At 42.5% G+C, this 23438-nt stretch overlaps 2 protein-coding genes across 4 annotated transcripts in view; one reads left to right on the forward strand and one right to left on the reverse strand.

Annotated features, from left to right (window-relative positions):
- The window catches only part of LOC119031502 (rho GTPase-activating protein 26-like), an 88714-nt gene extending 83837 nt beyond the window's left edge, over positions 1–4877 (forward strand). For all 3 annotated transcript variants that reach the window (XM_037120031.1, XM_037120030.1, XM_037120032.1), the window contains exons 21-24: positions 82–117; positions 270–380; positions 1278–1369; positions 2939–4877. In XM_037120031.1, the coding sequence (XP_036975926.1) occupies positions 82–117; positions 270–380; positions 1278–1369; positions 2939–3027 (328 nt within the window). In that variant the 3' untranslated portion in view covers positions 3028–4877. The remainder of the gene's footprint in view (positions 1–81; positions 118–269; positions 381–1277; positions 1370–2938) is intronic.
- Positions 4878–6554: 1677 nt separating this feature from the next.
- Positions 6555–23438, reverse strand: part of LOC119031501 (glucocorticoid receptor-like) — a 66957-nt gene continuing 50073 nt past the window's right edge. The window contains 6 exon segments of the mRNA XM_037120027.1: positions 6555–11332; positions 11926–12083; positions 15903–16033; positions 17928–18072; positions 20028–20300; positions 23255–23371. Of these exon segments, the coding sequence (XP_036975922.1) occupies positions 11180–11332; positions 11926–12083; positions 15903–16033; positions 17928–18072; positions 20028–20300; positions 23255–23371 (977 nt within the window). The 3' untranslated portion in view covers positions 6555–11179.

The following is a 23438-nucleotide window of genomic DNA, read 5'->3' on the forward strand; positions in this document are numbered from 1 at the left end:
CCATACTTTAACCTTATGGCTCATTGAATAAGACGGGTTATTTCATCTTGTTTTGTTTTTTCTTCCATCTTGTGTTTCCAGGCTGAACCCGAAGAGTCGTAGCAGCATACCGACCAGGTACGAAAAATGTCTTCAGCGTGAGAATGTCACACTGGTCACAGCCGATAATGTCCAAAACCGTACTCGTATGTAAATGTTTGTTTCTCTAAAACCTGTATGACACTGCCAATGCTGTAAAATTGCACATTTTGTGTGTATGTGCCCATTAGTGCAACGTCTCCGAGCCCCACCTCGCCACGTTCTCCCTCCTGGCCGATGTTCTCTGCACCCTCGAGTCCTCAGCCAATATCCTCTGCCTCCAGTGACTCATCCCCAATCAGGTTGGTCCACATTGCTGTCTTGCAGTTTAATCGCAGCTCGTCAGTAATCACAGAGAAGAATTCAGAGAGTTGTTCTGGGAAACTTCAGGTGATGCAGTGAAGACGGGAAAGAAAGAAAGAGGCTGTATTCAACTTACATAAAAGTGCACACACACTTCTGGAGGTGTTGGAGTGCCTGGAGATTTCATTCAAGTACACGTTAAGTACAATCCACTAAATCATTTCATTGCTCTTAGCAGTAAGCTAATAACTTATTATTTGCACAAGTAGCTCCTTGAAGGTATATGCTGTGGCTGTAAGGAGCCTCTAGTGGATCAAGACCGCTGACATTTCCAATGAATGACGGGAATATAAAGCTAATATAGCATCTGTAATCAATGATCAACGCTCAACTAGTTTTACACAGGCAGTGGTCACTTGAATGTCATTTCTTACCTAAATTGGAATAAAATCTCAACCTCAGCTCAACCTTGGCAGACTTACAGTTTCCACCACTTTATTACAAGGCTTCCACTTTCAAGTCTTCCAAGATTCGTGCTCATCAGAGCCCCATCCAGATTCTCTGGCTGGTCCTGGTTCTGTGTGAGCAACAGGAATACAGAAAATGTCTCGTGACGGAAGAAAAATAGTAGTTCTATAAATTTTGAATATGTGTGTTCTTACTTCTGTAAAGTTTGACTCATACTCGAAATAATCCATCATTTGCAAATCTGTCCGTTTGTTACTTGTGAAACAGTTTCATGATGTAAAGAAAATGTCTGTGATCGTTTGTAAGTTAACGGGTCACTTGAAGTTTGGCTGGACGCACCTGAATGAAGCATGGTTTCTAATAAAAAGCTGTTTTTTTCCCTCCTGAATCAACCTCCTGCCTCACTCTCACCCTCCTCTCGTCTGCAGTATCGTGGGCAGGAAGGCTCGGGCGCTGTACGCCTGCAAAGCGGAGCATGACTCGGAGCTGTCCTTCATCGCTGGGACCATCTTTGAGAACGGTGAGTCAGGCTCTGAACTCACCAGCAGAGATGAAAAAAGGGAAGAATGCGGGTTGGTGTTTGTCAAGAAACAAACGATTAACATGAAAAGGGAGAGTCGGCCTTGGGGTAGGAAAGATGTTGTTGAGGGATTTTGTTTCATGTGTGGTGATTGTGTTGGAGGAAGGAGAAAGGCGCACTGGAGTTGTGTACTGATACTTTTCTTTGAATCCATAGAGCAGATTATATATTTTTCCATTTGTTCAATGTATTTTTATCCAGTACATGGCTGTAAGACTGGCTTGGGTGTGCACTTGCTCTTATTGCACACTTCTCAAGAGAATATTAGAGGCTGGCAAACAGACTCGAGCATAACAGACACAGTCAACTGCAATGAATTACCTCTGCAAGCAGCCAAGAACGTAATAACTTTCAGATCTGGACCTTTTCTCTTGGTTCTGCCTCTCAGGTCCTCTGCAGCCTCCTCAGTCTCTCTATCCCCAAGCTCCTAAACTTTAAATCACTTTTATGCTTTACTCTCCGAGTGAGAACTAGATTTGCACATACTTAAAGATAATACAACTACTTACCCAGTTCTAATGTTGCTTCACTCGTACGTTGGTGGCCAACAGACACTCGCGATCGGGAGGGATTCACTTTTTTGGTCATGCCAGTTGACACGCGGACCTTCAGACCCCGAGACCCTAAATAGAGTTTGCTGTGTTGAGACTATTATGTAACGCAGCGCAGTGTCATCGGAGCCTTTTGGGCCAAAATGTGACCTTGGGGACATGTAATCCCGACAGTGGTATCTCAACACCCGAGTCTGCTCATGGCCAGCTCAGTGTCTCAGCTGTCCCCTCGGACCTCATACCACAGCCTCAAAACGAAGAATTCTGTTTCACTACGAACTCTGAACCTCTTAACATTAGTTTAAACCAGGCGGATTCATGACAATCAAGGACAGACTTGTTCCCTGTTCACATTTGGTTCCTGTCTTTGATGATATTATGCTCTGCAGATTTAGATTTCCTTTGAGCACAACAATGTGGTGAACACAATATTTATCTCTGGTCAATGTTCCTCCTGACATCCTGTGTTTTATCCGATCTCGCCAAAGGTCCTCTTGTTGAGTGGATCTCTAACTAGAACATCACATTAAACTGAACGTGATGGGAACACAATTAATTTAGTTAATGTTGTGTCCTAAAAATCGCTGAATCATAGTAGTTCAAACATGTCAAGATTCAAACTGACATCTTGTATCCGCCATGTGTTTACATCCAGGCTTCACGTGTCTCATTCGATGATCCTGTGCACAAATGATTACATTTGTATTCTCAGATCACTTTGAAGCTTCAAACTTCTTTTCAAGTTAAAGTCACATTATGTAGAAATTGGCATTCTGGGTTAGGGTGCGATCTGGTCTGTAACAACTTGACAGACGTAATGAAGGTGCTAACTACAAACAACACTCATGACGTCACAACATTGTTACGTATTGAACACTTACATGTTGAAGTGAACGCGTGTGACGCTGTGATCCGACCTTCCTCCACACAGCACATCATGTCTCTTTCTTCTCTCCAGTTCATGCCTCCAGGGAGCCCGGTTGGCTGGAAGGGACGCTGGACGGCCGGACGGGACTAATACCAGAAAACTACGTGGAGTTTTTATAGTCCAGAAGACCCGGACACGACTGGACTGGACTTGACCCAAACTGGACTGTGGAGGACTAGAGTCCACTGCACAAGACTGAACAGACTCAGTTAGACCGTTTACTAAACTGGACTGAACCATCGTTGTAGAGGCCACTCTTCTCTTGACCGGACTGGGAATTGAAACTGGACCAAGCAGAACCATATCGAATGGAGATGACGCAGGAACGGAGCGGACTGCGGGGGAGAACCGTGTATTGCACTGGAAAAAAAAAACAAAAAAAAGGTCCCACTGTGGTTCTGGCTGTTATTGGATAAGTGTGGATGACTTCCCAAGATCTGGTGAAGATGATGTGGTAATGACCCTGGAATGTGTGTGTGTGTGTGTGTGTGTTGAACCCCCTGAGCTGTGAGGCTTGTGATTTTCCAGCCCTTGCTTTAATACTATGGCTGCACTGCCACCGCTTCAGCATTTTTATCAGTGAGAAAGTGAGCGATCTGCAGAGAAGATGGAAATGATGACAGGGAACATTAAACAAAGCAGGTGGCCTTTAACTTGTGACTTGCTAGTTCACCTCCTCACTGTGCTGTCTGAGTGAAGGCGAATCGCTTTGGGGAATCTAAATGATTGGGTTGTGTTGTACAGCTGTAAATGTGTTTGTGAGCGCTCGCTGTGGCGGTCTGGTAATTCCCCCGGACAAGACTCAACCTGGCTAATGTTGCAGAGATCCAGTTCAGCAACAGGAGCCCCGGGGCAGAGCAGCCCAGGATGATGTTGCCTTGAAAAACAGTTCGCCAAAAGGTCAGCGCTGGAATTATCTGTATTTATGATGCCTCTCCCTGCAGAGCCCTCGTGAAAAATGTGAAAAATTTCAAACAAGTTCCACAAGCAGACGAGCGGTTTACAGAGTGGCGTAGGAGTAACATCTGATTCCTGCTGGTTCAGACGAGCTGTGACGCCTCACTCTGCTTCCCCAGGTTAGATATTCTTTGATCGTTGGAAATAATTGGATCCACAGTGTTGAGTCATATTTTCGCTACTGAGAACAATTCTGTGAATTCTCAACAATCAGAAAGTTAATATCAGCGTTCCAAACCATCATGTATGTTTTTCTCCTTGTTTTAACATCATGTGAGGCGATCAGTGACTTCACTGTAGAGAGATCAACGCAAATCATCTCAAAGTCAAACACGTAGTCAGCTGATCACGAAGACGAAGCAACACAACAACACAATTATCTGAAGAGGGCGGTCACATTTGGATCCAGTTTAGTTTAATTTGTTGCTCATGAGTCAGAAATGTTTTTCAGACAAAAGTGAAATTAGTTTTGAGAATCGTTCAGGTGTGTAGAGAAGCTGTTCTGCTCGGGGCTCCAGCGGACGTCGTGTCGTCGCTTCATCAGTCTTTGCTGAACTTTTTGCTTGAACCACTCGGTGAACTTCTTTGGAAAGTTTTTTGTTTCCTCTTTTAGGACAGAATATTGAAAGAACATTTTATAATCTTAACAAAAAAAGAAAGAATTTAAATGGGAGAGTAGAAAAACAACTTAAATGTGAAATGAGACTACTTTGTTCATACCTGAACTTCTTATTTATGAGAGTTTCTTAAAGGCGCGATCCTGAACTGTATTCATTTTGAGGTGTTTTATCAACATTGTAAATAAATACACAGCGTTTGATAAGGTATAATTTTTTTTTATGTATGAAATTTTATATTTTGTATTTGTAGCCTACTAACTTAATTCCTTCATTCCTTCTTTGTTGACCAGATTTTTGTATCATTTAAGTCTTTCTACAGCCTTAAATATTCCTCCAGATGTTTTTTGGTGAATTGACATGATTGTGCAGAATAAAAGTGTTCAACAGCTGCAGCTGGTCTGTGATCCGTCTCTGAGTCGCTGCTCGTGTTTGTTGCATGTTGCACACATGACTGACTGCAGTGTTGAAGCTCGGCCGCGTCTACAACAGTGACAAATGAAGATTTGGCATGAAATGGATTAGCCTGCAGCACATCTTTACTAAGTCAGAGAAATGTGTGAGGTTTGTTCTGTTAGTGCTGACTTTTCTGCTGCACTTCCCTCAAATCACAACGTCACAAAGCTTCAGCCACACGATGTTTTGAATTTGAATATGGCCACACTGTCTCTGGCATCATTCGGATAATTGTTACAGTCATTTCTCACTTGTCAGAAGTGGTTGATGTAAACTTGCAGCCATCATCTGTTTTTTATTGGAATATTCTTTACATTTTTCATTTGCTGTCTTGCTGACAATTACATTAGAAGATCAACACCAAACTGATACATAGGTTGAGTCAGGAAGCGATTAGGAAGAAGTTTGTGAGTAGCCTGGCTCCGTCCGACGCTCAAATAACAACCAAAGCTCACAAATTACAAACAAAAATGTGGTGTCTTAGAAGGAGCTGTGTGCTGAAACTATCCCCCGCCTGCAGCCGCATGTTAGAGGGAGTAAATCTCCGGGAAACAAGCCTGGTAAAATATAACAAGTAGCCCAGTTTATCACTGCGAACACGACTAATCTCAAGTATATTAATTAAACATAAGAAAAGCACCTGTGCCTCTGCAGTCCTGAGCAGTGTCACAGGCTGCAGGTCCACTTTCTCCAGTACGTTGTTTAAAACAAAGTGAAACACACTTATAAAAGTCACCAGTGTTTATTTCCTCCACGCTGAATTACAGGCGACTCTCTGTGTTAGCTGACAGCAGCTAACGAGCCACAGTAACATTACCCAGTGTTTGCAGTGGCGAGAGCGATACTGAGTGTTCGTTAGCAGAGTTACAGCACTTCTTCTGCTCTGGAGGAAATTTCACATTGCTCTCCCCTTTCAATTTCCACCTCTGCTCACAATGACTCACGCTGTCTGAAGTCACTTTGCAGAAGGAATAGTTCCAGCACATAACTGCCCTCAAGACCACAAACATGTCATTTTCAGACTTTTGTTTGTGCACAGATTAAATGAATGGGATACGATCTGTTACTCAGTGAGCTTTACACATCTGAGGAAATGTAATTTTGAACTCTGGACACAGCAGGATAACAGTTTTCCCCCTCCAGTCGTCATGCCTCCTGACTACAGCTCCAGGCTGAGAGGGAAATCTGGTAAATTCCAGTATTTTTACACGTTTGAATTTGAATTTCAGAGCGAGACTCGTGTTTATTAAGTCTTATTATTTGTGTTGTCTTCATCTCAATCATCTCCGTAATGATGTGAGAAAAACTTGAGCCTGTAACTTTGATGGTAACAGTTGCCCCAAAGGATCACAGTCACTGCATCTGAGGAGATCTACAGGACCGATCCCAAAACGTTTGAGACGAATGAATCATCTACACACCCAAGCAAATACAAGGCCCAGGTTTTGAAATAACAGAATGTCCCTTTAATACACACACAGAGTGGAATTGATCTTCTTACCCAATGTGAAGCAAAACAGTGACCAATGATGTTGCAGGTTTTACACCTCAGTGTGTAATCGATGAGTGCTCGAGATGATTCTCAGCTACTGAAAGAAAAATAAAGCCAGTGGGGCTGAGCGTTGAAAAACAGGAAACTTTATTGTGTAAGATGTTTGAACTAAAAAGAAATCGGTTCTTCTGAATTTTTTCACTTTGAACCGGCGATGACATCAGCAACATCCTCCGCGCCGTCACCGACCCGAAGCCAAAGAACAACACAGATAACTTAATTCAACATTTAATCAAATAGGTGAAAATATCGACACTGACTACAGAGGAGGTGTAATACAGAAGTAAAACAAACTATTGTTTTTTTTTTAAACAAACATTTTATACTTTGTTTTGTTGTTTTTTTGTTGTTTTTTTTTTACATTGGATTACATTTACATAACTGAAATACGAACAAAACAGACTTCAATGAAAGCCATAGCCATATGTACCAGTGAAACATGATCTGCCCTTAATCTTTAAAGATAATATTTGCATGTATTTTATACAAAATAGACTTTTATCAACCAGTATGAGGGTAGTGCAATTCCGTCAGGCTCTGGTGGGTTTACGTTCACTCGAGATTCAACTTTTTTTTTGTTTGTTTTGTTTAATTTTCTATTTTAAGGTGACCAGTAAATCCTCACAGCAATGTACACGATCCAAAGCCTGGACCTTTACAAAAAGATACCTTTCAAATAAAATAAGAAGTACTAGAAGTTGAATAATAAGTGCTACTTAAAATGTAACTGCTTGAATACTTCTGTTTGTTAAAATCTTTTTATTATTATTTTTTAAACTCCTCTGCTTTGGTCACTCTTATATAACTCAGATACCTCCCGTCTGTCTCCTTCCCTCCCTCGATTCCTTATAACTTTTAAAACACAGTGAGCATCCATGTAGACTTCCCCATGACTCGTAGAATTTACATTTACTTCACAAGACAAACATGTTTAACACTTCCTAATGTATTCAACACGTCTACCTTTATCAAACACAAACCAACAAACAGAAAAATATTTACTTTCTCGACTCGTTCAATGTACAAAAAGGATCGGGTAAAATGATTCATATCAAAGAGGATCAAGCTGATGTATTCAAAATCGCAGAAAATATTATCTTTTTTTTTTTTTCTCTTTACAACAGATCATTCTCCAAAAGCATTGATATTTGTTAAGGGTTTATCTATTTCCTGATTTGAAATCTTATTTCTATGGCTCTCAGTCTCCCTTTCGCAAGGCCTTTAGTCAAACATGTAGTTGAAAGGTAAGAGGAAAAACGTATAGGAGTATAGAGGTTATGTCCATGTAAAAATATTTTGTAATAATAGACACTGTTTACATCGCACTGGATATGTCGGCGCTGCTATGTACACCTATGGCCATTTAGAAATGAGCAGGGATATGGTTAACATCTACACATTAAAGCTGGTTTTCTGAAGCACCACCACCTGGAAACAACTGTAATACTGTATGCAAAAGTTACCCAAACAAATAGACAGTTAAAGTCAAATCTTCCCCGTGACGTGAGCGGCGTAAAGCCTGCGTTCTTTACATCACGGGGCCACGACAGCGAGCGAGCGGGCGAGGCTGAAGCGCCGGCACTGCACGAGAGACGAGCCTGCTGCCAGCGACCGTCCTTTAGCAGGAAGGCTGATTACAGACGTCATGGCTCTTATTGAATAGTGGCGTGTTCGCGTCCACAGCCTGCTGCGCTGCTCGCTGTAGGCCGTACAGATGACTCATCGCCATGACAACCTGCTACCTGGTCTGTCAACTGCCATTCAGAGTTTATGTGCTGCAGCGGAGGGATGAGTACCGATCAGAGTCAAACAGCTGAAAATCTGTACAGTGGATGTTTCAGGCAGTGAGAAGAAACGCTGAGGGGGAACAGAGCTGCGTCTGCGGTGAGGGGGGCGTGTTGGGTGTTTATGTACAGCCACGCAGTTGGTGTATTTCACTTTGGCCATCGCATAAACTGGTACAAACGTGTTCACATTACAAGTGTACCAAATCTCTGACCGCCGCCTGTCTGAGCGCAGTACACAGAGCTGCTTCAGTTGCAATTTCAAAAATACAATATTTTGTGCATCTCCAAAAAAAAAAAAAAAAAAAAAGTGTCATCTATCATCTAAACTCACTCGAATGATAACAATCAGTATGTTTAAGCTGGTGTAGGTGTGACACTGAACTGAGATCTTCCACAGAAAAGCCCCAAGCAAAGTTACAAAAACCACATAATGTCGAATACCAACTGGAGCATCACTCACTCACATCTCCCAGCAAAAGACATATAAAAAAACCTGTTATTACATTTGGCACTAGTGGAACACATCCGAGTGGTGGAATCACTCAGCCTGAGCTTCAGTTGAATAAATATTTGGACCAAACTGCATCTTCCAAAAATAGTTCTGCTGTAGAGATGAAGGCCTGTGCTGACTGATTATGGGCGTCTGTTTTTTTTTCTCTTCTTTAACATCATGTACAATAGAAATACGTAAATATATTAATTTACCTCTTCAGTAGAATCGAGCATAACAATTTGATATAAAGCCTCACGTCCTGCTTGTGCAACGCTTTGAGATGAAGTTGATTAAAGGGCATATTTCATCTAAAATTGTATTGAGTCAATACTTGTTAATAAATAATGTGTTCTCTGTCCACCTGTGAGTAGTACTGCAGGGTGAGGTGATGTCATGTTGTCTGGAAAATAAATTCAGACCAACAGAGGTTTGATAATTGCGTAGCACCTGCTGTGTTCCTCATCCATCAGCCAGTCTAGTCTGTTAAGTTACAACAGAGATTCTTGATTCATCTCATATTCATACGCAACACTTCGACAGGATGTATGATCAATCTGTAAAGTTCTGTAATAAATCATCTAAAAAGCAGAATTCTAATCAGATGAGGGACAAAATGTTTTTAAATCAGGGTTGGCGGTCTCATTTAAAACCACTGGGCTGCAACACACATGAGGATTTGTGTCACTCATGGTTTCTGCTGTGGGAGCAGGCAGGTGTGTCCAGGTGAGTCTCTCTGAGTGGAGCTAATAAAGCTGTGATCAGAACGTCAGCGTCAGCGTGAGCGCGGCTGGCAGTGAGCGGACGGACTTGCAGCCGGGTTTGGTTGATCATCATTGCGTCTGAATACACTGACGGGTTGTAAACAAATTTAATTCCAATGAGCAACTGTGATTATTCAAAATCTGCTCCTTAATATTACAAAATATTAGATATGCCTTGTTAAAATTCCAGTAGCATCCTTTAAGCACCAAGTGTATCACAAGCTTGTCAAAAGAAAGTATTTGGATGTATTCAACATTATATTTGTAATATAATCTGGGTACTGGAACTCGACTGGGAGATGCTCCATATTTATATTTATCAAATATACTTTACAGAGACACACATGAAATGTGTTTTGGGCCTTTAACATATTTTATACTTTTCCCATGTGACTTGCAGATGTTAATATTTCACACCGCTCTGCTTTTTTCAAATCTGTACCATCGGCTGTCGTCCTAACGTTTGTGTCCGGGGACCAGAACAGAGCTGCCCACATTTAAAACAACAAAGTGGTGGCTTGGAAAGAAAACACAAATTGCCAGCGTGGAAAAACTAAAAGAGAAAGAATATGTGGAAGGATGTCAAGGTTAGATTCTCAGAGAGGATGGCTATGACGAGCTTTAAAAGCTAAAAGGCACTGTGTTTCCCTTCTCAGATACATCATGTGTAAACATTTTGCTGAGTGAGTGTGTGTCTGCTTATACTTTGTGTTTGTCTGTGTTCCTGTGTGTAAGCATGTGAGATGCATGACTGCGAAAAGTAAACCAATATTCCTCTAGCCGTCTTTTCTTTTTCCATCAGTGGGATATATAAATCTGATTCATATAATTTCATAAAAGATAACCGATTCACAGCTGAAAACAGTTCGTCCTCCACGTCCTCGGGTCCAGAAGAATAAAGGATCCTCTCATGACGGAGCATGTTTCTAATTTTTCCATGTTTAAGTTTATCCCCTTCGTCGCCGACAGTCCTCGGGAAACCACAACAAGTGAACATTCACTACATTCTCTGCGCAGTGGAGCTGGGGAGGGCAGCCGGAGACAAGCTGGGCAGGTGAGCAGAGCAACAGAAGGCCTGAGCTTGGGGTGAGCAGTGTCTCAAGTCGAGAGAGGAAAAGGTGTTTCTAGGTGTTGGCTTGTCATTGAAAACTGCGATAAATCAATGGAGGCAGTAGAGCTTAAGAGGCAGGCGGCCGCCAAATAAACAGCGTCAGAAACCTGAGGACAGGGCCGTGGACGGAGGAGGGGACGAGGAGGCTGGAGAAAAAAAACACACTGCCCAAAACACATCCTGCCCACGAGACATTCAGAGCCAACAAATCCCCCCCGGAGGACAAATTCCTCTTGGTTAGCCAACAGGAAGGGCTACAGGTCGGTGGGTGGATGTCCTCCCGTACCAAACCCGGGATGGGATTAGGAGGCGTGAGGCCACAGGTTTTGTGCTCCGAGATTAGGCCGAATGGCTGAGGCCTGGAGGGGATTGGCAGAAATCCTAGAGGGGACCTGGAAAAACCGAGGAATCGAATCAAGAGCGATGATGGGGGCGCCAGGACAAGCGAAGGCTTAGGGCTCGGGCCGAAAGCATGGGGCCCAGGAGAGGTACGCGGGGAGGGCAGAATTTAAGGCATTGCTTCACAGTTTAAGGCAGTCACTTCTGATGAAACAGCAGAGGCTTGACACTCCCGTCTTTGAATTTTGGTATCTGGTTGGTGATGATCTCCGCCAGCATCTCCGGGAACTCCACACTGAGGGTTTTATTCACAAAGGTGTAGAAACAGATCTGGAGAAGACCCTCGACCATCTGCAGGAGGGGCGCAGAGACACAGGCACCTCAGTGAGACTGTTCTAGATGTTAAACAGCTTTTTTACATTTGCATGATTATCTTTGAATCAGCAAAAAGAACACAGAGCTGCCACTAGAAACCGGGGTTAGCTCTGCAGCTAATGGTCCTATTAGCTTAATCCAGTCTGCCCTGACTGGAGGCTCACGCAAACATCTCGCAAACATTGACAATTACAGCTATTATTGTTGCTCTTCATATATTGTTAACAGTAGGAAATGCTAAATAATAATTTATTGACATATATAGATGTGGACTCAATCCTTGAATTAAAATCTATCTGATATTACAATATTATTTAAATATTACATATGTTTTAGTATATTTCATATATTTAATAATGTACAGTACTTGCAAAGTATTATTGAAGATATTGAGATATGTTCCCTATATTTTGACAAATATGCCTCTTATAAACATTTCCATATATTTACTGATGTTTTGTATTATATTCTTTAAGCAAAATATCAATATCTTGACATTTATATGAAAAATTGTAATACACTAGATGTGTGTGTGTGTGTGTGTGTGTGTGTGTGTGTGTGTCTCTAACCTCCTGCATTGAGTCCAGTAGCTTCGTTAGCTGATAGAAGCGCTGCCAGTTCTGACTAGCGTTCTCCTCTCTCTTGACGATGGCTTTTCCCAGCTCCTTGATGTACGTCATCCTGATCTCGTCAAACACCGCCTGGCTCTTCAGGCCATCCTTCGGCACTAAACACACATCAGCACAAAGACACATATCGGGGGACACATCAGTGTGCAGGCTCGCTGGCAGTAGCTGGACTGTGACTCATAAAGTAAGATAAAAAAAACATTGTTAATTAGTGGCACACAGTTGAAGGGATTTTTAATCTGCAGTTGGGGCCCCAGGTCACATCCAGTGAACTGGTTTAAAATCCCATCAGGACACTTTTGTTATATTAGGATTGCAGTTAACACAGAAGCAGTCAAAGGTTTTTTTTCTCTCAGCAACTTCAAATACATCCACATTAAAGCAAGAAGGCAACCTTTCTAGCTTTTCTGAGATGACATGAAATTTGATTATGTCTACAAAACAACCGTGCGCCTGCTGCTGGTGAGGAGATAACAGCGGAGGAGTGAGAGCAGTTTCATCTTTACGTCTCATCTTACATGAAATAAAAAAACACATTTTAAGCTTGTGAATACTTCACCATAATATACACTCATGTCATTTGCACCTAGACACGTTTCTATGTATTTGCTCCACCATCTGAACAGCTGTCCATGTGAACAGCTGGCTATGCACATTTAAACATCTGTCTCAAACTGGGAATCCATTAGTAATGTTGTTATTTTTCTTTGTCTCTTCTCTTTCCTGTTTTCTGCTGCAGCATAGAGCAGCACAGGACATTAAAACTTCATTCAAGCGTCTGTGTGGGACCCTGACAGAGACCCTCAGGAGCTGCTGGCTAAACATGCACAGATGCATGCACGCAACGTCTTACCAGAAGGCTGTAGGCTGTGGAAAATATGCAAAACTAACAGGAAACACACAACACAGTAGCTTTCCTTACTGGTGTGGCCTGGATGAGAGTCTACAAGGAGACGTCATTAATATTATAAAGAACACACACTGAGGATTGTGACTAACCATTGTGTCCTGTCCCGTGACCCATAGATCCGGGATTCCAGAAAATTGCCAACCTCTAATTAGGTGACTAAGATTTAACACCCATTACAGAGAGCTGTTCATGAAATGACTCTGCCATCTGAGGGGGGAAATAAGTCTCTTGGCAGCGGTTTGACGTTCGCTCTCTCCTCGTGTTCTATCTAAGAATTGCAAACTACGCAGAAGTAACGCTGTGATCACATTAGATCACATCCACAAATGTCTTCTCATGTCTCTGGCTGAGAAGAAAGTGAACACCTGATACAGATAACTGTAGAAGCAGGTGAGGTGAGGGGTTGCTGACACAACTTCACCTACATGGTGCATGGAAATGGGAAAATGTCTAAAGAAGTCAAAACTCCAGCAACATTAAAAAAAGTAAAGATGAACAATAAAAGACAACAAATAAAATCCTCCCCTCACACATATCTGCCTATACCAATTAATCCTTTAAATGCAGGTTCGAACATCAGTACATAAATCTGTTGTTTATTTCTATTAAAAGGCGACATATCATGATCATTTTCAGGTTCATAGTTTTATTTTGGGTTACTACTAGTAAATGTTAGGTTTAAATGCTTTAATGCTCAAAAAACACACAAGTTTTCTCATTCTGTCCAGTTCTGCAGCTCTGTGTCCCCCCACTGTTAGAGCTCCTGTCCCTTTAAGGCCCCGCCTCCCAAACACGCAGTCTCCTCTGATTGGTCAGCTCACACACACTAACAACTAACACTAACAACAACAGAGCAGCTGCGCTAAACTGCATGTGAACTAGCAGCGAGGCATGAATTACACTGACGTCGTGTGATGTCACAAATTTCATGAATTAAAAGGCGGGACTACTGACGAGGCTTTCAGGAGCAGTGTTTTCTGTGGGAGAGACCAGCTTCTGTTGGTGTGACCTTTTGACCTTTTCGGATGTTTTACATGCACCAGAACCTCCTGTATATAAAACACTCTAACACTTTAAATTCTAGATGTATCAAAACAAGAAAATATTTGTTCCCACATCAGATTTCATTTTCTTTTTTTTCTACATTCCTCCACAACTCAATATTTTTGTGAGTCATTTATATATAAATCAGAAAATACATTTCTGATTTATATATAAGTGGCTCACAAAAATATCATACAAACCACAACAGAAGCAGAAAACAGCATCTCAGTGCAGTCGTCATAACGACCGTGCCAACACATCACAGACTCCTCGGCGGTCTGGTCGCTGGCAGTGGGCCCAGACGAAGCCACAGTAACTGGCCTAGAGATTATGCAAAGCCACAGAGGGCAGAATGGAGGTGAAATACTGTCCAATTTACATCATCAGATAAATGGAAGACACAGCAGTGCGAGTGCTCTCTGGTCTCTTCATCATGCAGGTTCAGGTTTGGCCGAGAGACCATTTTTAAAAGTGAGTGAGCACAGATTTCTGCTCTCTATTGCAGATCAATGTGTCACTTTTAGCCAACAGAGCTTTGGGTGATGGTAGGAAATAGCTACTCCGACCCATTTGTGTGTTTCTTTTTAACAATTATCGACGTTCTGTGGTACAAATTCCAACTCAAAAAGGTTTGTTATTCAGTAAATCAAGGTGTCCCATAGGTGACTTTAATTTTCACGCATGTGCAGGAGAAATGATTAAAACAGCTCCGACGGGTCGTCCTGACCTGACAGCGTTTCCATCCCTGAGGGAAACAGATGGAAATAGCTCTCAGGTACAAAAATGCAACCAAGGCTCCGTATGGAAATGTCATTTCCTCTGCATAACGAGCAAATCGCCTCTAAAGTGCATCCTTTCCCCTGCCATTCACAGAGCGAGCTGGAAGGAAGAACGCTCTCCTCCTCAGAAAAAGGAATCATTTGATTTAGTGATACTGTTCTTTTCATGCTGTGTTGTGTTTTTTCTACAGATTTTAGTGGAGATAATTACACAGCTTGCGTAACTGGAAGCTCACTACTTTATACAGTGTGTCGGTTATTTTACCTCCTCAGAACAAAAGGAAGGTTTTTCTTTTTTAGTCTGTCCTCTCATCACCTTCACTAAATTGTACATTTTCAAGTAAAATCACAAAAATATCTGCAACTCAAAACGCATTCAGGAGACATTTTAATTATATGAAAAGATCTCTGCTGAATCCAATTTGCACTCAGCAAAATGGAGACAATCAATTTGGGGAAGATATTTTGTTGTAATGAGTTTTTTTTTTTCCATCATGCAGGCAAATTTGTGATGGTGGTGATTATCAACCAAACCAAACGGAGAGCTCCATATTCTCTAAAAGTTTAACTCTGACTGTCTGACTGTTAATTGACCTTACTGATCATTTTATCATTTATCAAACACACTTCAGAAGCAGGATCGAAGCTGCAGCGGTTTCCGTTGAAGATGTTTTCAGCTGAGACGGCGACTACAGACGATTAACAGGCTGTACTTTCACAGAAAAATGTGATACGCTTGCTCCGAAAAGCACCAGACGGAAAATGTCACCTTGTGGGTTGTAGATAACAACAAATCACCACAAATCTTTATCTAGTATTGATGTGTCCGCCTCTTATGAAAAGAAATGTTTCCCTGTGCGGCTGTTTCAGTGCAACAAGCAGAGCCTTGATAGAACTGTAGACTTCGACGGCTTAGACAGACGAGAACAAGAGAGAGATTTAACACTGAAAACCTGATGAAGACTACGATGTTAAAACAACTACTTTAATACTCCTGCAACACACCTCAGCCTGACGAGAGCTGTAAGTATTCATTTACTGCTACTTTATAGTAAATATCCTGCCTCTGCTCACGTCTCTGTCAGTGTTTGATAACCATATTTGAGGAGTCGCTGCCAAAATTGCATTTCCTGAGGTCTGAGAAGCACTGCTGTGGTTTCTGAACGAGTAACGTGCACCGTTACCTGTACTGAGCAGCAACAGGACCTTCATGCACAGGTACTCGTCGTGTGACACCTGCAGTCTGACGAACTCGTTACAGATCTTCAGCATCTGCTCGCACTGGTCAGTCATGAACGGCAACTTCATCCGCTCTCTGAGAGGAGGGGGGGAGGCGGAGAGGGGAGAAGGGTGGAACAGGTGGAGACAGCGGGGGAAGAAACAGAGGAAAACAGGGGAGAGAGACACAAATATTACCCTCGGAGCTCTTTAACTCATCCTGTTATTTAATTCCCAGTAAACAGCCCCAGCAGGGACGCCACTACAGGAGAGAACTGGGCTGTGAAATCAGTCCTGATGGATTTTTACACCTCACTTCCACTAACACACAGCCTGCATTACTTTCTACCTCGAAAAATCAATGCAGCACATTCTCCAGATTCATCGTGGGGCCTGAGCTTTAGAGCCATGTATTCATTCTGACAGAATGGCGTGCTACCGGCAGCGACTTCTTCACCTTCCATATCTATTTTTACCCCTCTGTGAGTTTATGAGGTCCACTGGGAGCGGCTCTTCACAGGTCAGTCTTCGCTCTCTGTGCAGAGAATTAGCTGTTTGTGGGTCGTGGTGGTGTCGAGGGCTCGGTGAAAACATTTAAACACAGCACCTCAAACGAGTCCACGCTCAGCTCAGAACACGAGCTGTGACCAGAACTCCCATCGAGTAACAGAGGAGACACGCTCTGCTCATTTTCAGATCCATGAATTTTATTTTTCATTCCTGTCATCTCCTACAGCAGCTCTGTATTCCTCCCAGTCTTCTCTGGTTGGTCAGCGCTCACATGTCTGAGCCGGCCCCGCTCACCATTTCTCCAGTTTGCTCTGTTGTGTTTTCAGCTTCCAGTTATTGTCACTTCTACTAAAACACACACTAGGTGTAAATTATACAAATGTTTGTGTGTCACAAAGTCACAGGTTTAAAGGAAGGACTACTGATGAGGTAGAGAAGAGAAGAGAAGAGAGAAGCTCCTGTTGGCTTGGAAGGACTCTTTTCTTTTTCTGCTCCTATCAAATATGTTTTTATTGTTAATCATAATCTCTACTGCATTTAATCTGGGCTTCTGAGGAAAGTCACGTTTATGTTTCTGAAAGTAAGCTAGCTGTTCTAAACTCTGATTCTGCACCATGTCGGCAGGCTGACGAGGCCTACATGGAAGCAAACAAAACAATACATATTTTCTTGCTTAAATTATTCCGTGATTAAATTTAAATATCCGGTGCACAGTTAGTTACATATTTATCTTAAATTACAGACATAAATCGCCAACACTGGAACACCAACATGCTAGCTTTTTTCAGAAACAGTTGTGGGCATCATGCAGCTACAGCTCACCCAGCTGTGAGGAGGTTTGACAAATTAATATCAGAGATAATGGATAAAATAGGACAAAGCTGTCTAAACCCCCCGAAGTATTGAAAGTTGACCTTCAGTCATTTAAATATGGAGCGATAGGAAGAGACAAGCTGACTGTCAGTGAGCTTCTGTCTGATCCTGGGTCCTCCAGGGACAAACACTGGTGAGCACAGACACTTCCAGGCACAACCGATCTGTGATAAGTAACGTGTCTTTGTAATTAACATACTGCAGTCGTACCTGAGCCCTCTCTGTTAGTCACTGTACACCTCAGTAAGATTTGTAATGGATGTAATCTCTTCTGACTGTGTGAGGAACGTATTTGGTCTTTTTTTGTGCCTTTTATTCGACATCTTCAGTTCCCTCGTAGCACAGTCTCTGTCTGTGATAACTCCAGTGTTGGCGTGCTGTAGGCAGCAGAGAGCCATGTGCTGATAAACGGGGTGTCACCGGCTGCTTCCTTTCACCTGATTAAACATCTTAACACGGAGAAACTGCCAAATCTCTTTCACGGATGGATGGACGAGCGTGTTATCCGAGCGAGACTGACGCGCTGAAATGAGCAAAGGCGAAACAAAACTGGCTGCTAAAGAAGAAGAAAACGACAGAAATACACAACAGCTGGCCGTGGTACGCACTTGTTGATGACGAGGTCGGGGGCGAAGCAGAGCATGCTGCCGTTACACTGCTCGTACGACCGCCAGCCCAGACTGAAGGACATGAGGAAGAGCCAAGAGCACTGCAGCAATGTCATCTGGTCATCGAGGTGCAGGTTACGGAAGCCTAAACAAGTCAAGTGAAGAAAACACAGAACAATCAAAACACATTAAATCACCAATGAAATGCCGGTGATGATGGTGATCACAGCTGAGCATTCATCTGTTCTTTAAACTGAGGTGTAATTATTACAGCTGCATATTATTTCAAAACAGCCGCAGCCTGGAGGATAATGATGGCTGCCGCACAAGTCACCTACTCTGTCTGTATGATCAAAATGCACAGCAGAGAGACCTGGAACGACGGAACAAAGGAAAAAGCAATCGCTCAATACATGATTAAAACATGATTACTGCTGCAGCTCACAGAGGAACAGAATGAGGTCGCGTTAAGTTGATGTTCAAATTGGGATAAAATTGCAGTTCAGTAATTTCCAATGCTGTCAAGACTGTACAACAAAAAGCAAACAAAGAGGTGCACATGAGCAGTCCGTTCACATTACATTTGTATTAAACCAGCTCTGTTACGTAAGAGCTTTCTCTCACTATCACCTCGGCAGAACTCCAGCTCTGAACAACACACACAAGATGGAAGCCAGATTTGTCCCTCATCATTCTGTCACACACTCAGAGATGACAGCCAGCTAAAGAAAATATATATAGATATGTTATTTTAAAAAGCCTTTGGGAGGTTTCTTTCTCTGGGACCAACGACTACATGTTGAGTGAGGAGAGAAAATCCCCAAGCAAATACCTGAAGCGATTATCAGGTCATGTGCCACCTTTCTCATGGCGAGAAGCTACAGCAGCAGGAGGAGCTGTAATTCCAAACTCTTTCAAGTTTTCAGTTTTGTGGCCTTTACATTTATATTCAAACCATCAACATCAGTGATCAAGGACAGCAGTAAAGTGCATAAATCCCTGTATGAAGTGAGTCACAGAGAAGTAATGTCACACTGTTAGATTAAATCAATCCAGAAGTCACAATGAAACTGTGGTAGTTTGAACAGAAAGATCTCTGTCTCCTCCACCAACAATGACTGAACAGAGATAATTAACACAGTGGGCTGTAGGAACGTCATCTTCATACATATTCAAGGAGATGTTAACCTTGGTCATGACCTGATCAGAATCAAACCACTTGAAGAGGCCGGGTCTACAAGGTGAACTGTTCTTTCATAAGCCAGCAACGCTCTCCTCTTCTGCCTGTAATTAACCACTCAGCCATTACTGAGGTCACACTTTTTATTACAGCGTTGCTAAACGTGTTTTTCTTTGGCTCCCCTGACAAGAGGAATCATTTCAGTGATGCACAGCAGGAACTGTTCACCTGATGGGAAGGCGGCGACATGTTCGGCTCTCTAATGGTGTGACTCCATTCAGGCACAACAACAGGGCCAATAAACTATCATTATACATCAATCTCATTACCCTAAAAACATGAAATAAAAATCTGTCTCTTGGACACTTTAAGTCAGAGACACAGAGATCACAATCTGCCTACCAGGCTAACATGATTACATCAGCTCAATCGCTAACTTCAGCTACACAATGGCTCCTTCTGTGCTTGAAGCTGCAGTCTAAGTCTGACTAGAGTAATGTTTGAACACCTGACCGAACCTCTGTGAAGACTGTGACAGTTAAAAGTTCTGTTTCAGGAACTTCTTGTTCTGCATTAATCTCACAGGGTGACTTGCAGGTACTCGTGTTTGTTAGTTTAATACCGAGGAATGCTGACACTGTGACTGGAGGGCAAGAAAAGATAACTTTGTAATTGTGTACTACATGTCTAGTTAAACTAATTTTCTTTGTTCTTTATCTAAATGTTTGATAAAGTGATGAATCATCCCTGACGAGCTGCATGTAATAAAAGCGACAGATGACTTGATTTTCCATGAGTGCCTTGGCCCACTTCACAAGACGTGAGTCTCGGTTACAAAATGGAAAAAATACGTCCAGTGACACACTTTTCATTAGCAGTGGTATAATTCACATGTGGTGAGGAGCTTTTCTTGTTGTTACCTGGCAGTGACTTGGCCCACTTTACTGCAGAGATGACCTGCTGCCCCCCCAGCCTGTTGAGAGTGGTCATGAGCCGCGAGGAGGTGTCGGGCAGCGTGCTGTCGTAGCCCGAGTAGATGATCTCTGGCTCGATGGCCTTGAGCACAGACAGCATGGTGGGCACAAGTTGGGGCATGCACCTGGGGATGACTGGAACAGGCATGTTGTTGATGGGCTCTGATGGTCCAGGACGCTGCTGCACCTTCATCTTGATCAGCTTCTTGTTTTTCCTCGCTGGGGGACGAGGAGGGAGAGAGCAGAAGGAAAGGAAAGGAAAGGAAAGGAAAGGAAAGGAAAGGAAAGGAAAGGAAAGGAAAGAGGGAGACATGAAAACAAGGAACCAGTGAGCAGCGGTTATTTTACTTTTTATGCATCAAGCAGATGTTTTTTCAGAAAATCATGTGATGGTAGAGGCATGGTACAGCCCCCACCACACAGCAGAACAAGTTAAAGTTCAGAGCAGGAAACTGTGTGTCAGAGATTATTAGCTGATCGTTTGATACACTGACATCAGGGTCATCATAGGAATTAATTTTATGGGGAGTCATGAGTTTTCTCCTCTCGTAGTCATGAGGTTTCGAGTGCCGTGTGCTGTATGGTTCAAATGTACAGACAGCAGGCAGAACGAGGGAAACAGCCAGACAGATGTTCAACTGAGCAGCCTATCAGACGACACATCCATCATGAGGACTGACAAAATATATTTTTCCAGGAAGTATCAGTCTAAAGTTTTTTCATCAGTGTTGAATCATTTGGTTTATAGTGAGCGTGAAGTCCACCAGTTTTCCAGAAAGCAGGGTGAGAACAAGATATCAAATTCACAACAATAAGAGAAAGACAGCAATAAATAAAGAAATACACACCCTCATGCACCAAACACATAATGAAAAATATTTTAAAAAATGTTTTTGATGTCATGTCAAAGATGTCTAAGAACTTATTGCAGCAATATTTATGGATGTTAGCATGCTAATCAGCTAGCCTCGGGCCGTTCTGTTCTGTTACACAATGGGACTGTTAGAGAAGTGAGTGTACGGATGTTTAATGCTGCATGAACACGAACAATATCCACAGAGGTAAAAACATTCGCTGATTAAACACGACACCAGATCTCTACACCTCAGTGCTGCACTTTACTTTACATTTCTTTTTCAGGGATGAAGAATATGAAAAGGGAAAAGTCAGTGATTGAAACAACTGAGTCACATTAATGAAATGTCAGTTCTAACAAACCAGAGAAAGGTTGAAAGAATGCAACATGCTGTTTTCTGCCCAGTAATGCGCCATAACGTCTTCATCAAAACTCTTCCATTTCTCAGAAGATGATTGTTTTTGACATTTTATTCTTTTTTTTTGCAGAAAAACAGCAACAGCAGATGATTGTGTTTTTGCAGGCAGCACTGTATGCAGATCATCTGGGTATGTCACTAAATGTGCAGAACATGTTGGGGGTTGAGAGGTTACCATGAAAATACATGTTTTTTTTTTTTTCTCTACTCTCTACCTTTTTTAATTTCCTCTCCTGCCGTTTCCATGGCAACTAAGAGCCTTTCTGTTGGGAGTCTGTGTGCTGATGTGGTGACGTCCATCAAATCCCTCTCTTTGTCTTTTCTGTCTCTCTCTGTGAAGCTACCTTCTCCTCCGTGTGACAAACAGCTGACCGTTACTCTCACTCAACGCTCACTTATACAAACCACTGGCAGCTTTTTCACACCCTAAGGGGGCATCAGCTGCAACGACACAATGACAAGTTCCAAGTACTCATGCAGTGGTTGTGCTTCACCTGTTGCCTCCCACGTCCATCTTCTAAACCCTCAACAAAGATTAATGGTGTCCCAAACATTCACCCCTGGAAGCAGAGTCTGGTGAAAGCTCAGCAGGTGATCTGAGACTGTGTCGATTCTGTAGCTGCTCATGTTTCCATACTGACAAACACGAATCTTACAGAAGATATTATAGATCTTATAGTATATATATATATGTAGATATATAAAAAAGAATCTGTCGTCTTTTCCAAATTTTTCTCAGACACATTTTTTTTTCTGAAAGCCAAAATACATTTGCACAACCTGATTCAACACGGTTAATAAATCTCTGGATGACATCTGTGAACAAATCTGTACTGAATTATTGTGAAAGTGATATAATGAAATGTGATGTTGTCCTGCGGCTGGGTCACTGCAGTCTTGATTATTTCTGGTTACAGTTGGATAGTTTCCAAATAGATGGAGTGCTACAATAACAAATGACAAAAACATTCCACAAGTTATTGTGGAAGTATCCTCAATAAGTGTATTATAATACACTTACAATTCAATTTGGTATAATTTGCGAGTGTGAAGCTAGAAACACGATTTGAAACGCTGCAGAGTTTCATTATCTCGGCTGTGGAGAGCACGAGCTCTGGTGACACTGTATTCGAGTGTGACTGTCCATTTCCATAACTGGATGGCGTGATGATATAAATATAATACAAGTGTATGTCAATAAAGTTTAAATTTGAAGATCAAATACTCAAACCAAATGTGCAACCAGTGAACCTGTGGCTGTATTAAGGAGAACTGGATGCAGTGTTTGACGATGGCCTCATTCCCATCAGATGAGTCAAAAGTCAGAATTCAGTTTCCAGTTGAAACCGTCAACTGAGAACTTGGAAAATCTGAGTCTGCAGTTGAAAGGCAGCAGAAGCCTCCACAGGGCTTCCTCCCACACAGAGCTGCCCACTGACGTCCTGCTGCAGCCCGGGCCCCTCTCAGTGACTTCCTGTTGGCTTCACACCCACATGATAGACAGTAATTGAATCATACAGCTGTTGTACACATTTTTAAATGCAACTGGGCTGAACAGATCACATTCTGATGTTTATGTGAGTCATTCTGTTGGGTTAAAAATGCACTCAGCACTTGATGGGGGCTTTTGTTTCTCAATGGCTGAATGTAGGCCAGTGAAGAACTTGATCTTACCCACCCGTGGTTTATAACAGCTCTTGACTGTTAGCTTACGGGTCATAGTAGTTAGCATAGCGGGAGGTGTGAATGTGTCTAATTTTATCCTCATCCTCCGCCTCTCGATCGACCAATGTGGGTGAGGAAGGCTCGGGTGAAGCTCCGCTCTAACTGCTGCTTCACTCTGACTGAGGTCAGTTTTAATGAGGCCCGGCCTGATTTAAACACACTCAGACTGTTTACCTTCCAAGTTCATTCCGGCTTGAAGACATTTCCTGAAGCGGCAGGCTGGACAGTTCTTCCTTCGGATCTTATCGATGATGCAGTCGTTTCTGCCTGCGCACAGGTAGTTGTGCTGGCCTGTGCAGAGGAGAGGAGGAAGAGGAGGAGGAGGAAAGAAAAGGAGACATATTAGCTAGCTAAGACG

This window comes from Acanthopagrus latus, chromosome 13 (assembly GCF_904848185.1).
Source record: "Acanthopagrus latus isolate v.2019 chromosome 13, fAcaLat1.1, whole genome shotgun sequence".
NCBI classification, from domain to species: Eukaryota; Metazoa; Chordata; class Actinopteri; order Spariformes; family Sparidae; genus Acanthopagrus; species Acanthopagrus latus.